Source organism: Camarhynchus parvulus, chromosome 5 (assembly GCF_901933205.1).
Source record: "Camarhynchus parvulus chromosome 5, STF_HiC, whole genome shotgun sequence".
Lineage (NCBI taxonomy): Eukaryota > Metazoa > Chordata > Aves > Passeriformes > Thraupidae > Camarhynchus > Camarhynchus parvulus.
The window spans coordinates 46,105,810-46,122,154 of record NC_044575.1 but is presented as its reverse complement, the minus strand read 5'-3'; the positions used below and the strand labels follow the sequence as shown (position 1 = coordinate 46,122,154).

The 16,345-nt window shown below is 42.6% G+C and overlaps 1 protein-coding gene across 1 annotated transcript in view; it reads left to right on the top strand.

Moving 5' to 3' along the window:
• Positions 1-16,345, top strand: part of ITPK1 (inositol-tetrakisphosphate 1-kinase) — a 141,070-nt gene that overhangs the window by 74,363 nt on the left and 50,362 nt on the right. Inside the window, exon 5 of the mRNA XM_030948771.1 lies at positions 3,203-3,320. Coding sequence (XP_030804631.1) covers positions 3,203-3,320 — 118 coding nt within the window. The remainder of the gene's footprint in view (positions 1-3,202; positions 3,321-16,345) is intronic.

Genomic DNA, 16,345 nt, shown 5'->3' with positions numbered 1-16,345 from the left:
TGAGAGGTGTGGGAGACTGGGAAAGTGCTGGCAGCCTAAAGGGCCAAGGGGAAGCTGGAAGTCCCTGCACAGCTTCTGCACTTCATCTCTAGCTGTGTTCATACAGAAAGGATACATACAAATACACTGATCTTGTTCTGCATTGAGAGTCTCTTTGAAAAGAGGCTGTTTCTGGATTCAGTTAAAAGGAGAGATGTGTGGCTCATCCCCAGATCAGTTCTAGGAGACACTTCAAGTTCGAGGTCTTTCCTTAGATGACACAGATCTTCACTGTTCTGAGTTTTGCCATTCCTGTGCTTTCTGGCTGTCCAAGTTCCTAGGCCTGGAAATGGAGAAGAGTTGGAGAACAGCACCTGACATAGATTTAATGCTGAGAAATGTCATTGTTTTGTAAAGAAAGCTGATCTGCTCAAAGCTCAAAAGCCTTTAGTGTGTGTTTGAAGGGGCTGTTGCCTTGTATTTGTGCAGTTCATCTTGACATTAGAGTAATTTGTTAAAGTTCTTCAGACTCCAAATGGCTTTTGGAAAACAGCTCCCACCTCCCTCATCTTCATCAGTTATTTCTTGTTTACCTTACAGAGCTTGTTGGAGGCTCCTTAAGGCAACAGGATGAGAAATAAGTCACTGGAAAGTCAGTTTAGATGCTCATTTCTCTTGACATGTTGACTGGTTTAGAATGGCCTTGAGATTGTTCCTTATTCCTGGTAAAATTTGTTATGCTATGGCAAGCTTAGTGCTTGGATGATCTTTAAATATGGTTTAGGGCTATTACCATTAGAAATAAAGCACTGTGAGATTCCCTTACTGAAAGCATAAAAAAAGCCAGGCTCCCTCTGGAAATAATTAGAGTAACATGAGCCAAATTAACAAGTAGAATATGTGAGTCCTGGGGAAGCAAGGATAGTTCTCAATGATGATGAGAATGAGGAAGATTCAGGAAGGTACACAAGGAGCTGAGAGACAGAAAAATCACTCCGTCCTGGGAGGACAGTAAAGGCAATGGAGTCCACAGGCAGGAGGAATGTATGTGAGAGGGGAAGGATCAGTATATGCACAGTAGGGGCTGGGCCAGGATGGAAGTCCAGGGAACTTGAAGTCAAGGTGGAACCAGAGACTGGTTGAGGCAGACGAGTGGTCACCACAGCGTAAAAGGAAGAGCTCGTACACACATCAGGAGGTTTGCTGTCAGAGCTCTGCTGAGGCCACTTTCAGAGCTGTCACATGTTAGTCTGGGTGCTGTGCTTGCCTCCTGCCCCATCAGGGTATGGGTCTGTCTGTAAGGAGCTCATCTTCTCAGTGTACTGGGAATTACAAACAGTGTGGTAACTCCCTGTCTTTCAAACGGAGGCACAGAGGGACTAAAAGCTGCCTTGTTACACTCTGGAGATGTTGAGATACTCAAGTACAGTTTCACTATCAGCAAGTTCAAGCTAATGCCCTAATCACTGGATCATGCTAGCTCCACAGGGCTGCTGCATAAAAGGGCACGTATGCATAGACATGTGTGGGTGTTTAAGAGGCATTAGGTAATAAGATACTCTAGCTCTGAAAAGAATAAAAATCTCATCTGTATTTGAAAGCTGATTGCTCTGCTTTAGACTCTGGAAGTACTAGTAGACAGAGGACTGATGAAAACTGTATGTTCTGGGGTTTAGTGGCTGGAAATGAACCCACCTTCTGCTCCACTGAGCTGATGAGGCTTTTTATCCAGGCTGTACTGCAAGGGTGAGACAGCAGCTGGGTCTGACAATCTTGATGACCAGCTGTGTGAAAGGCTGTCCCTTACTTTCCCCATGAGGCAGCAAGGTTGAACATATCTTTGGGGAGTTTATTCTTTGTGTTCTGCAGGGATTACCAAATATGTCAGACAGAAGTATTGCTACTGAGGGGTGCCTCAGGCCCTGTGAAGGAAAGCTGCTTGTGTCTTGGGGGAGGTGCAGTAGGTTCTTTAAACCCCAATGCTGGATCCTCTTAGCCTCAAATGAATAATCTCCTTTCAGCAGCCATCAGTTCAGACTATGTAGTCACCAGGAAGCAACAGGTTCCCAGTGCTGGGGTGGAGAAGTCTGCATCCCCAGGTAGTATCTGGAACAAAATCACTTTCAGGGAATAGATTGTGCCATTCTTTTCTCTCCAGCGAAGTGCATCTCCTGAGGCCATCTCATCATACTCTGAAGTATCTTTTGTAGTATGTTTTCTTCTTAGAAAAATCAATTTAAATGAAGTAGAACTTCATGGAAGTCTATTAATTGTAGGAGCTTTTGCATGAATAGATTTTAAAAAGTAAGTGGAAACATTAGGATGGCTTTGGGAAGTTGGGTGAAACAAAGAGAGATGCTAACTTTGCATATATTTGTCTGATTTTGAGTAGAGTAAGATGGATGTATGTTTCCCACAGACTTTATAGAGCCAGGTTGGGGCAATGATGAAGGAATTCAGCTTCCAAGAAACAGAAGGAAGTTTTGTTTGGTTTGCAAGGCTGATACCTGGCAGCTGTGTCTGTGTTCCTGGCCAAGATGCAGCAGTGCAGTCATGACCTCAGTGAACAGGGAATTGAGTTCCCAAGGTGAAGATCTGTGAGGTCATTAACTTTACTTTGTTCTTGTAGTCAGAAAAGGAGAGTATGAACATAGAGAAGTAGCAAGCAATGAAGATACAGTGAAGCAGCAATCTCTTCAGCTCTGCCAAAAAAAAATGCAGCCCTTATCATTCAGCCCTTAACACTGTCTTCAGCCCAGCTAGAAGACAGCAATAAAAACAACATAAAAGAACACAGATGTATTTCTGAGCCTAGTTCAGATAGTTGTGATGTTCACATGCAGTAATTGAATGCAAGGCTGACCCCAAGATAGCTGTGTGCCATCTTTTTTCTCCTAATGGCTGTTCTCAGTCCTGCTCTCAGTTCTTACTATGGCACTTTGCCACTGGCTCCCTTGTGAGCTAATGTGGTTGCAGCAGAGGTTTTGCCCCTGATAGAGGAGGAATTTGCCATCTAAACCGGTTAGCTGTCACATTTGTGTTTGTTTCAAGTGTTGACTGTCTGGGGACTTTCTGCATTGCCAAAGTCCATTTGGCTCCCCTTGAAGAGAAGCTGGACTTTTAATATTATACATTCTCTTCCCCATTATTTTCTCTTCTCATTATTTTTCCACACTCTTCAGCCAACCTAATGCCATTTTTTCTCCTATATATTGTTTTGCAGGAGTACATTGATGCTCATCCAGAGACCATTATCCTAGACCCTCTCCCAGCTATCCGTACACTCCTGGATCGATCCAAGTCGTACGAGCTCATCCGGCGAATAGAGGCATACATGCAAGGTAGGCCAATATCTGTGCTCCTGGGGGCTCTTACTGTGACTAGAGAAGAAAGCAGCTTCCTTCTGGAGGCTGGATGTGAAGTTTGAAGTAGTGGTTTTGTGCCCCTTGCATTGTCTCTCCATGGGAGCACAAACACTGAAGCATTCCTGTGTCACAGGATTGCCCTCTGGAATCCTGTGCTCTTCTTTTTCCATATACACGAAGGAGGTTTGTAACTGATTAAAAATATGATGTGGATTTAATGGGGAGCATATTTACCACACCACAGTGAGCACTCTCAGAAATCTTCTGGAAAACATTGTCTTCTTGTTGTGTGCTGGTAAATTGAAATGACTGTACAAACTCAGCAGCTTGTAGTAAGAATCCTGAGGCCTGAAATTGAGGGAGAAAGAAAAACTGGTTTTGGAAAAGAAATTAAAGTGTAAATAGAGCTAAGGTCTTTGAGAAGTACTGGAAGCCTATTGCACAAGCTAATTGTTGGAGGAACATAAATGCATATCTGGTGCTGGCTTGTTACCTGACATAAACTATTGCCCTTAAGTGGTATCATTTGAGTTGTATTCCATGTTAGGAGTCATGCCTTTTGAACCTGAATAGTTCTGTTACCTTCTCATTTTAACCATTGTAACTGTTGAGTTAAGTTAGTCAAGTTAGTCTTTCATTCCCATTTTACTTCTGCTGCTGTCATGTTCTTGAAACATTTATTGGCTTTTGAATTTAAATCTAGAATAGCTCTGAGGTAACTCTTTCATATGTTAGACGACTGTAATGGGGGGAAATTGCATTTCTGAACTATGTTCTAATGGGATGTGTTTGGAAATGCCATTGAGATTGTGTTATCACTGTCTTGATGGGCAGGTAAGAAGGTCAGCAATTTGTATTTTTTTAGTTGTGGATTTATGGACATATTATTTGCATATAACCTCCCTGGCCACACTGGCACCATTCTTATGTAGAAATAAGATTAATAATTCACAGCATTCCCTCTTGTCTTTTGGAATCTGTTAGGGAAAAAATCCTCAATTAGTTCAGAATGATTTTGTTTTGGAGTGGCTGTTGCTGTTTGTGAGTGGGAGAAAGATGCTGAGGGAAACCTGTGCACTGAGGGAGTGATTGGAATTTTGTTCTAACCGCAGAGAGATTCAGTAGAGTTTGGTTTTTTTCTTCTTTTTCTTAAATTGCTATCAGTACTATTGTTATCTCTATAAGAACAATATATTTGGGAGGGCATCCAGTTTTTGCAAGTAGTTTGTCTTCTGCATATTTCAACCTGCTTTGGTCAAACTGATGAGAAAAATAAATAAGTCCTTAAGGAGGAAAAAGAAAAAGGAAATTTGAATTCAGGTAAAACTGACAATTCAAAAAGAAGCTGTTAACAAAGCTGAGGAATGGCCTAAGCTATTGTCACTGGCTGCTGCAGTGTTTGGTAACCATTATTTCCCCTGACCCTCTGTCCCCCTCCCCCCACCACTTTCCTCCCCAGTCTTATTTCTGTCTCATAATCAGAAATATCATGACCAAGACCTTGAACCAACTCTGTATTTAGCAAGGGAAATCTCAGGAGAGATGAATAATTGTCTAACTTCTTGTTCTGGCCTAAGTAGATCAGCCTCTGTATTCCTGCACATGGTGATCTGCAGTAAAAGTTACCCCACTCTCTAGGCAGTGCTGTGGGTTTTTCTCCCCTTCCTTGTTTTCACCTAAGTTATGTTTTCTCTGTTGCAGCTGCCATCTCATATCCCAAGGCCATGAGCACTTGATAACCCAAACAAGAAGCAATACATCTGTTAATAGCATGAACTCTTAGGACCCACATCTTTATTGTTCTGGAATTTCATTATGGAAGTAACTACTAAGAAAATAATATCCTAGTCTTTAGCTGTAACTAGAGAGCCTTTTTTATCACAGGATACAAAATTAATGTGATGGGTTAAGTTCAGTGCAAGGGATTGTCTCTTCTGAAGGAGTGCTGTAAACTTGGGAGGGTTGAGTTTATATGTAAGGAGAAGCCTTCTGCTATTCAAAGTCCTTCAAAAGAAAATTCAGTTTTTATTTACAGATCAGTTTTGGATTTCAGTGATTATTGCCTCTATTTCAATTATGTTTTAAAGTAACTATAAATGAAGTATCGTCTTTATTTATGATCCTCAGTTTACACTGAGGATTTATTTTAACCCTGTAGACCTTATGACAACTGTATAATGAAAGATTTGCACCAGTTAGGTTAAAGAGAGGGTGACCATGTGCTCTGCTGAGGTGACTGCATTCTGCAGCAGTAGGGCCCCATAAACACTTTGATTTTAACTCTAATTATTTTTCAGATGTCCAAGTCACTGTCCTTTTGCCAGAGAATTCTCCATGCTTCCTGAAAAAGGGAATCCCTATTTGAAAAGTCTTGACTGGGCACATGGACATTGTTAGGTTCTGAAAGTCCTGTATCCTGCTCTTCACGGAGTCCAGTGCCTGAGTGATAAGTACTCTGACCCAGCCTCCTGAGAGTGGTTGCTGGGACACTTTGTGGCTGAGGCACATCTTGTCTCTGCTACCAGTCCGTGGCTGCTAAAGAAACTGAGGTGGAGGAGAGCTGGGCCAGAGTTGTACCAGTGGTCTGAGGGAAAGCCTGGGGTTGAGCCAGGGCTTTCCATGTCCTAGTCTGACACAGTAACCACTCACTCCTTGTGGAAATAGAAGGTTCACAGACTTGCCCAATCACTGAAGTTGGAAAAGACCTCTTGAGAATATACAGTCCAAGTCCCTGTTCCAAGCAGGATCTCTACAGCAGGTTCCTCAGGTCCATGTCCAGTTGGGTTTTTGTGTTTCTCCACAGATGGATGCTGCATAACCTCTCTGAGCAACCTGCTCCAGGATGAACCTTGAACCTGGTGTGCTAGCATGCTCCTAGCAGCGCCGAGGTGATTTGCAGGGATTGTTTCTTTATTCAGTATAGACAGGGATATCTCCCTTGGAAGGAAGTAGGACTCTCTTCTGGGAAAAAAAATAGCTTTAAGAGATATTTTAACTTTGATTTTAAAGGATTCTATTTTCGAACCAATAGTCTGGCTGGAGCTGTGACTTCCTCTTTTTGCTGGTCTCTGTTAATTTGAGTGCAAGCTCTAAAAGAGCTAGTTATTCTGCAACCTGTGCTTCTGAATCTTTTCAAAAAAAGATTTGAAAAACTAAAGGTTGCATTCCAGTTAGTGTCCTGTATGAGCCATCAGGTGTATGTTGAAATGAATCACTGAATAGATTTTTTTTGGTGTCACAGTTGTTCTCTCAGCAGTTGTATTGCTTTGTTTACTTACCTCTGAAGAATTGCTTCTTACATAAAAGTGCTCTTGATCAGTTTCAGTGATGTTTGGTGAAAGATTAGGAGCATTATTTAGTAAAAATTTCATTTTTAACAGTGTATTGTATGGTGGGAACCGTGTCAGCCTTTTTAAAGCTCTAACTTAATGAAAATAACTAAATTTTCTGATGTATGTTGAAAAGTTGTGATCCTTCAGGTTTGAAATTCAAAATCTGACACTTAAAATTATGCTTAAGATGGTAATGGATGATCACTGTGACTGGGCACTCACTAAGCTTTTCATATTACATTTTTGTTTAAAGATTGAAAGCTTTTGAATTTCCCTACTTATCTTACAAGTAATAACCCAAATTGAAGGAACTTAAATGAAAAGTGAAGTAAACATGCTACTCATTCAGTGTGCTATCTAGTTAGTGTTCCCATCTACTCAGCTTCCTCTTCTGTCTCAAGTGACTTATTGGTTTCTCTGATAACGTTTGAACTTGCAGACCCTGAAGTTCATTTCTTTAAACACTTGCTCCTGGCTTTTTCTTGTATAGTTTTAAAATTTTGTTGTTCTTAAATTTAGCTAGAAATCTAAAATTTGTACAGACAATAGTCTTTGTGAAGCTCTCCTAGAAATGAGAACTCCTGCATAAGCTGAGCAGCAACTCCTTAGTTTCTCTCTTCCTAGCAGTTGTCTTTGAAGTATGGGAGCTATTTCCTCAGAACACTCTAAACAGTATACAGCCCTTTAGCTTCAATATTTTCATCCTGGCATGTAATAAAAATTATTTATGTTTGATTGTTTACTATTATATGAGATGCGGAGTTGCTGCTGTATGTGCTTCTTTCTCATTTTGGGGGTATTACAGAACAGATCACAGCATCCTTCTCTATTCCCTGGATTTCTTTTTATCAGATTCTGTCTTAGAAATACTCCTCTCACAGGAGTGTATCTTTTGTTACTAGGAGGCAAGCTCAGTATGATGAAATGAGTCAGGCATTTGATTTAGGGCTTGGGGTTTTCTATTTGGTGCTGGTTCTGCCTTGCTGTATGATTTTGGACATGGAGTGTCACCCCTGTGCATCCTGGCACTCATCTGCCTGCCAAGATGCCACGTTGCTTTGGGCAGAAATGCATCTTCAGGTGTACAAACACTACTCCCATACAGCAAGTGTCTGTGCCAAGCAAGCTGTGGAGGCTGGCTTGTTGTTCTAACAGAAAGTGTGGACCTGTTGTTGAGTAGAAAACTGAATCTACAATTCAACACCAAAGCAGATAGTCAGGGATGGGGTTTTTGGACATTATGGAGCATGTACATTGTTGGAGCAGTGCATACTTAGAGCTTCTCAAAATCAGGCCACCCAGTTAAAAGTGCATGAAAATAGCTGTATATACATAGCTTTAGGCACTCACCTTTTGAAACTGTAGCCTCTTTTTGCTGTGGCCTACTTTTCAGAGCTGTTTTGGTCAGAGGGGAGAGAAGAACAGTCACACAGGTCAACTTCTGACACCTCTTATTTTTATTTGAAGCTCCTATTATATTGAAGCCAGATTTTTCTTTTCATTTTAATGCCTCTTAATCACCCACCTGGCACTCACTTCTTTATGCAGGGACATGTCAGTAAGGTGTCTTTAGTTAGAGGGCAGATGCCAGCTACTGTAAATAACCACACCCATTTTTGGGTGCAGAACCTTACCTTATTGATTGTATGCTCTCTTTCCACCAAGATAGATGTCTTACTACCTCACTCAAAATGTGTGGTCTGTGTTCACTCACTGGATTTTAATTTCTGTCTGAAAACTAGTACACTTGTGTGGAAGGGAGGAGTTGGAATGGAATTGATATTCTCTGTGACTGTAAGCAGTTTGTCCAAAGTGCCTCAGCTCCCAGCAGTGTTCCACGTGGCAGTCTCTGTACCCAGCTGCCAGCACTTGGTAGGCCTCAGTCCTGCTCTGTGAAACTGGAAGCACACTGGGACATTTGCCCCAGGGAAGTGTCACCTGCCATCTTTCTCATAAAAGCTCATTCATTCATGGAGGAGGAGGATAACAAAGAGACATCAGCATGTTGGTGTTATGATAACAAGCCCTGGCTTTGAAATTGAAACTAGGCAGCTGCTTCCAAAGGATTAATCCTGTCCTGAGAGAGGTGGCAGGAAAAGAAAGTGGGAAGATCCAAAAGAAACTTGGAATCTTCTGTCTTGTACCATGTCTTGCTATTGTTAAAGCAGTTTACAAAAGGATTTTCCAGGGTAAGACTGTTGAAAGTTAGCAATTTCATTATCAGAAAATATGAACAAGGTCTCCATTCCCTTCCTGCTTCTCCTTTTCCCCTTCAGATTTTCATTATTTTGAGCTGAGTTCTCTGTCCCAGCATAGGTAGGAGGGAGCTGGGGGCATCTGTGGCTGTGATGGGCACAGTCCCTGTTCTCCCAGGCAGGAGTGGCAGCCAGCCAGCCCTGCTGCCACTGGCCTCCTGAGATCCATCAGCTTGGGGCTGTGCAAGGGACTCTGCAGGCCAACAGGCACAAAGCCCAGAGATTAATACAGAAAACATTCTATTGTTTTGTCTCACAGTGTGCCAGTCAGAGCTCCTTGAACCAACAAACAATCTTCATCTTGGATCCTAGTAGTCTTAATGGCCACCGAGCTTTCAAAATAAGCCTGCCTGTAAAAGTTCAGATGTTATTTTTGGGTGCACTCTTTAACTCTCATGTGCTGCTTTGACCAGATATGAGGAATCTGCACCCCACTTTCACTCTGGTTTGCTTATCTGAATCTGATAAGCAAAAGAAACAAGGCTGGACCTTTTATCCATTTATTACATACCAGTGTTGGAAACTTTTGTTTTATATCTACATGCATAATTTCAAAGCGTTTTTCTACTTGATAAAGCTGAAAAAGTGAAAGGGTTTATGTCTATTAAATGAGAGCTTCTATGAATTTTGTGCTAAGGGCCTGGGTGGATCTGAACATCAACTGAATCTGCATTTTATGGGGTAAAAATAAGCCATAACTGCACTCCATGGTCATAGTGCATTCCTAAGACATCTCCAGTTTTGATTTTATGAACAGAACATTGATTAATTCTTGAGGATTACTGTCTCTCTAGAATTAGGAAAAGAGGAGCAGGGATTCTTCTTGTCATGATGAAGTCTTCACTGAATAAACTAGATGTTTTAAATTCCAGCATGGTTGTGTTTCAAGTTATTCTGATCCTCTTGAGCAGCAATTTCCTTGGATGACATCCAAATTTCCCAAGTATCTGGGTGCTAGAAAAAGTAATGAAGGAGCATTGAAAGATAAATTGCTCAAAGTATAGATGTAAAACTTAACTGGGAATACTTTTTGCAGTAAGTGGCTTTTCACAGTGTTTCTACTCATATTGTCACAAGATCAAAGGTCAAGAAATAAGTCTTGAAAAATAGGACCTTTCATCTGAGTTGGAAACCAGTGTTTGGCTGATAGAATATTACTCCAGTTCTGGTGTAATGTGTTTATATCACTTTTGCTGCTGAAGAAGCAGTTTTTTCTGGTGTGGACAAGGAAATTAGCACCCCTTACAGTTTCTCAGATAAGTATCTAGCCAACATGTGGTAAGCCTGGTGAGATTAGAATCTCTCCTCATGTAGAGTCCAGCAGGACCTTAAGGCTTTATCAAGGTTGCATGGAATCAGCTGATGGTAACACTGCCTGGGAGGATGCTTTCCTTTACCACTAGGGCCACTAACATCCCATCTAAAATTGGCTCCCATTTCACTTATCTGCTGGCTTTGTGCAGCTGTTCCTGCTGAGTGTATCAGCAAAGAAAATCATGAAAGCTTGAGTGCATTTATGTTCCTGACGTCAGTAATTGGGTCTGTCTCATGAATTTTCCAAATGGCTTTCAGAAGTTGGAGTGGATGGGGCTGAAAGTGTAAAGGTTGATGAGATGGACTTGAAATGGTATGAATTTCTTGAATAGTTTATGATGAGTGGAACTAAACCTCTGTGGTCAGTTGCTTGATAGTCTTCTTACACAAGGTCATGTACTTGTCATTGTCATTTGATACACTACACTGCTAGCATCTTGCTTTTCTCTCTGTTTGGGATACCCTGTTTACAGTAGTGCTTGGAAAGTGCTGATATTTTGTTTTTCTGATGTATAAATGCTGCATATGGGGTGGAAATAGAGATCCCAATGCATTCATGGGCTGATACGGCTGTATGGAGACAGTTGGCACCTCTGGAGTGTCAGTAATTATGGTTCAGGAAACAAACCTGAACACCTTTCCTTACAAACACCTTTATGTGTAAAGGAAACAAAACTGATTCAGCAGGAGACAGCTTTGCCACATGAAAACAAAAAGATGCTATGCTGAGAAGAAAAAGCGGTATTGTCACAGCCATGTCTGGCATCCCTTCATATCCTGTTGGTGGGCAAGGTATATGTGGAGCATGTTTCAGAACTCCTGCCGTTTGTAGGGCAATAGACAATCTGTTTAGTTCTCTACACTGAGAGTGAACCACTGCTTGTTAAATTGGGTTAAAATCACAGAATCACACAGAATCACTCTGTTGTTGCAAGGTTGGAAGAGACCTTCAAGATCATCGAGGCCAAGCCATGCCCTAACTCCTCAACTAAACCATGGCACCGAGTGCCACATCCCAGGTTTTTTTAAACACATCCAGGGACGGTGGCTCCACCACCTCCCTTGGCAGACTATTCCAGTACTTTATCACTCTTTCCATAAAAAACTAATATCCAACCTGTATTTCCCTTGGCACAGCTTAAGACTGTGTCCTGTTGTTCTGTCCGGTTGTTGCCTGGAGAAAGAGACCAGCCCCACCTGACTACAACCACCTTTCTGGGAGTTGTAGAGAGTGATAAGGTCAGCAGGTCAGCCCTGAGTCTCCTTTTCTCCAGACTAAACACCCCCAGCTCCCTCAGTTGTTCCTCACAGGGTTTGTGTTCCAAGCCCCTCACCAGCCTCATTGCCTCCTCTGGATGCGCTAGAGCATCTCAATGTCCTTCCCAAACTGAGGGGCCAGAACTGGGCACAGCACTCAAGGTGTGGCCTCACCAGTGCAGAGTACAGGGGAAGGATGACCTCCCTGGTCCTGCTGGCCACACAATTCCTGATGCAGGCCAGGATGCCATTGGCCTTCTTGACCACCAGGACACACTGCTGGCTCATGTTCAGCTGGCTGTCGACCAGCACCCCCAGGTCCCTTTCTGCCTGGGCACTGTCCAGCCACTCTGTCCCCAGCCTATAATGTTGCAGGGGGTTATTGTGGCCAAAATGCAGGACTCGGCACTTGGACTTACTAAACATCAGTTTACTGGACTCTGCCCATCCATCCAACCATTCCAGGTCTCCCTGCAGAGCCTTCCTACCTTCCAACAGATGGACACACACTCCCAGCTTAGTGTCATCTGCAAGTTTACTAATGAAAGACTCAATCCCCTCATCCATGTGGTCTGTAAAGATATTGAACAGAACTGGCCCCAGCCCAGACCCCTGAAGGACACCACTGGTGACTGGCTGCCAGCTGAATGCAGCACTGTTCACCACCACTCTCTGGGCCTGGCCATGCAGCCAGTTCCTAACCCAGCACACAGTGCTCCTGTCCAAGCCTGGGCTGCAGCTTTTCCAGGAGTGTGCTGTGGGAGGCAGTGTCAAAGGCCTTGCTGGAGTCCAAATACACACATCCTCAGCCTTTCCTGCATTCACCAGGAGGGTCGCCTGGTCATGAAAGGTGACCAGGTTGGTCAGACATGACCTACTCCTCCTAAACCCCTGCTGGCTGGGTCTGACACCCTGGCCATCCTGTAGATGCTGTGTGATGACACTAAGTATGAACTGCTCCATAACCATACCAGGTACTGAGGTCAGGCTGATAGTTTGAATAATAGAAACTGTGTATCCCTCAAATAGCACTGTCCATGTTGCTCTAGTTGCCTCCAGGCCTTCTGATTAGAGTTCTTGGAAACGGTCAGCTAGAAATTGGATATCTGAACACAAGTCAGCACATTGAGATAACTTTAAAAAAAAAAAGTCACTCCTTAGAGGGCAGGTCTTAAGTAAACTGAAGCATCAGAAAGTGCTTGACAAAGAAAAAAGGCATGGAGGAGATAAATTCCTTTCAATCTGGCAAACCAAGCATCAAGTGGCATTTCAGGACTTTTATTATTAAGGCTGGAAAAGGTGGATGAACACAGGATACCAAATTTTTTAGATAAGTCCAAATTGTTTAGGTTTTTTCCAGACAAAGGGAGACAGCAATATCAGACAGGCTTACCAAAAGACAGTGAAGAGTCAGCATAATGTTAGATCCACTTTATAGTAGTCTCTTGGGCCTATAAAAAATAATATGGACATGCATTGTTAACTTCTGCATTAACTCACTGCTCAGGAAAGACCTCAGCGTTACACTGGGAAGCTCACTGGAAACTTCTGCCCCCTCAGCCTCAGTAGTCAAAAGAGAACGTGCCAACAGAATCAAACAAAAAGATGGTGGTGGCCAAAAATAGCATTGAAGACACTGAACATACAGTTGTGTAAATAAAAAACATTATTTTTCCCAAAGACTGTTTTCAGTTCTGCTTTCCTGAATTTAAAAATATGCATTAGAAGTGAAAGGAATCCTTGAAAAAAGGGACATGGTCAATGCCAAGAGACAGCCACAAGCAAAGAGTAAAATCAGTCTCAGGCTAGCAAAGGTGGAACAAAACCTGAGCAAACAAAATATGAATAAATGGAGAAATGTTCCCCTTGTTCTCTACTGTGTCAGAGTTAGAGTTTTATTGAATAGCTCTGCAGTTGCCATAAAATATCAACTAAGATCATAGCTGGACTGAAAGAGGTAGGACACATTCACAACCAGGTTTGAGAGGTTTACAAACCATGGTGGTTGGTAGTGTATAGTACTGACTGGTGGATGTTAAAAAGAAACTCCATGATGAACTATGAACTCCATAAGTTGGGATATGTTGGAGGACAATATATATTCCCTTTGCTTTGATTTGAAACCCACTGCCGATTTGAAAAGATGGAGATAACACAGTGTTAGCTTAATTGTGTTCTCATTTGGTTTGATAATTCCAGTGTTCATTTCTCATCTCCAGGGAAGCAAGAAGGCCTGAAACTGCAGTGAGGATTTAAAGCACTTTCTCTACTCCATAAGCTTTAAACCTTATGCAAGTAGTAATGCTTTAGTGTTTTTACTGTCCTGTGAATAAGGCCTTGGTATTTAATATAAATCATTATGAATGCTCAGCACGTTAAATGAGAACTCAGATAGAGACAGATGTGTTAAAACTGTTATTCTTTCAGAAATATGGCTGGATGATGTGATTATGACTCTTTTCTTTGATAGCTCTCTCTTTTACTGTATTAAGAGCCTGTAGAGCAAGACACAGGAGTCTGTTCATGAGAGGATAGAAATGAGGCATTGTGGGACAGGCCCTGTAACACATGACAGGGAGGAAATGGTACTGAACAGTCTTGAAGAAGTTTTTCTGTCAGGTCATATTCTACTAGAAGATCAAGGAGGTCACCCTCCAGATCATGCTGGTGCATTGTCTGGGACAGGGCGTTACTTAACACTTGGGACTTTTCAATTTTTAAAGCATTTTGTTTCATTTCCTCTCTTGCTCCCTGGCAAAATCATGAGGAAGACTGACCAGTTACAAAATTTATCTCATATGTAATTATGAAAATGATTGAACAGATAATGTTTCACAGTCTCACCCACCTGCCCACCCTAACAAGCCTATTCCATGATCAGAATAACTGCAGCTTTTTCCTTGCTGCAGTGCAGCTGCCAGCTTCTGTGGTGTCTGCTGGGCCAAGGAGGGAAGGGAGCACTCAGCTCTTACTGAGGGTGTTAACTTTATATGTGGCATTGGGTTTCCTACACGAGAGAGTGTTCACATCCCAGGTCTTTCTTAATCAGCTTGAGGATGCTATGTGGGTGTTTGCTCTGTCTCTGATTGACTGCCAGCAAGCAGCCAGCAGTGAAATCTTTCCTGCATAGATGCAGAGTGTCAGTCTTGCAGACATGTACCCACCACCCATCTGCTGACAAATGAATATTCTGACTGAGGTCCTTTTTTTGGCAAGTGACTCTAAACACACTATGAAGGCAATGGAAGATGTTCAGGAAGAGCTTTATCTTTTCTGATCTGTATTTTTTTAATGTTTGAGGGTCCACTGAGATCTTGATTGTGTGGGACAGTTGAGCTTCACTGAAGCAATTCCTTCACTTAAAACTGAGAGTTTATTCTATCACATCACCTTACTTGGGCACTGGTGTGTTGACAAGACCCCCATGCAGGTAAGTAGCAGGACAGTGAGTATGAGCCCCATCCTGTGCTAAGTTCTGGTTTAATGTGATACAATTAATCTACGTGCAGCACTGTGGGTAAGGCATAGCCTCTGAGATTTAAAGGATCTGTAATCATAGAATCATAGAATGGTTTGGGTTGGCAGGGACCTTAAAAATCATCTAGTTCCAACCCCTCTGCCATGGGGTGGGCAAGAATATGGGGTGCTGCAGGGGCACCTTCCACAAGACCAGGTTACTCAAAGCCCTGGCCAACCTGACCCTGAACATTTCCAAGAATAGGGCATCCACCACTTATCTGTGCAACCTGTTCCAGTGCCTCATCACCCTCACAGTGAAGAATTTCTTCCTAATACTCTAATATCTTATTTATTGTTGAGATTCAGGGCTTTGACAACAGCCCTGCTTATTCTCTTGATCTCTAAAATGCCATCCAAACCTCCCTGCTCTCTCAGAGTAACCTTTTGAGGATTAGTCAGCACTTGGGAAGCCTGTGAATGTGCTGTTTAAACACTGGTAGAAGGAGTAAATATGGGTAGGATTTTTGCCAGCAAGGCTGTTGTAGTGCTGGGGCAAACTAACAGAATAGTTACGAATCTCCTGTACTAGAGACTTTGGGAACAGACTGGATAGATGAGCATCTGCCAGTGTTACGTGCATTTTGTCTTCTCTGAATGCAATGGGGCTGGGGTAGGTAACCCAGTAGCCTTCCCAGACCAGTACTTCCTGATGCTGATGGTCCTTCAGAATGAAAAACATCAACTACTGATAGTTTGAGGCAGAGATCTTAATGAGGTCATGCTGAATGTTAATAGACATCTGTCCTGTGCAGGGCCAGCACAGAGGAGGACTCATAGCACATATGTTTACCTGCTAACATGAGAGTTAAGCAGTCTGTGAAGTCTTGGTCTTCCACTGAGGCACAGTTTTCATGGATTAGTGCATCCAAACCTGGATATGATAGGCTGTGCTCCCATAGAAAAACCAGCATTGTTTCACCTGGACATAGTCCTCTAACTCTGGCTGCTTGACTTCTGGGCTGAAGTTGGCTTCATTCTGCTTTTTAGGGATGCCAAGAGAGGAGCAGTGGGCTGGCTGCACCTGTTCATGTAGATGTGGTGCAGCAAGAGCAGTATTTCCTCCTCAGTGGAGAAATGTGTGGAATGAGTTTGTCACTTGCTTCACAAGGGTGAGGCAACTGAGCCATGCATTCCTGAATCAGCAGGCTCCGCTTGCCTTGGGCGCTCTTTGGCAACCACACATTAAATCCAAAGCTATAAATTGTATAATTTGCATAAGATATTAGACAGAGAAGCACAATGGGACAGACGCTAACTGCTGATTTGGGAAGCCTCACAAGCATTTGCTAGGGGATAAACTGCAGTTACCTCAGTGTTGGGCAAT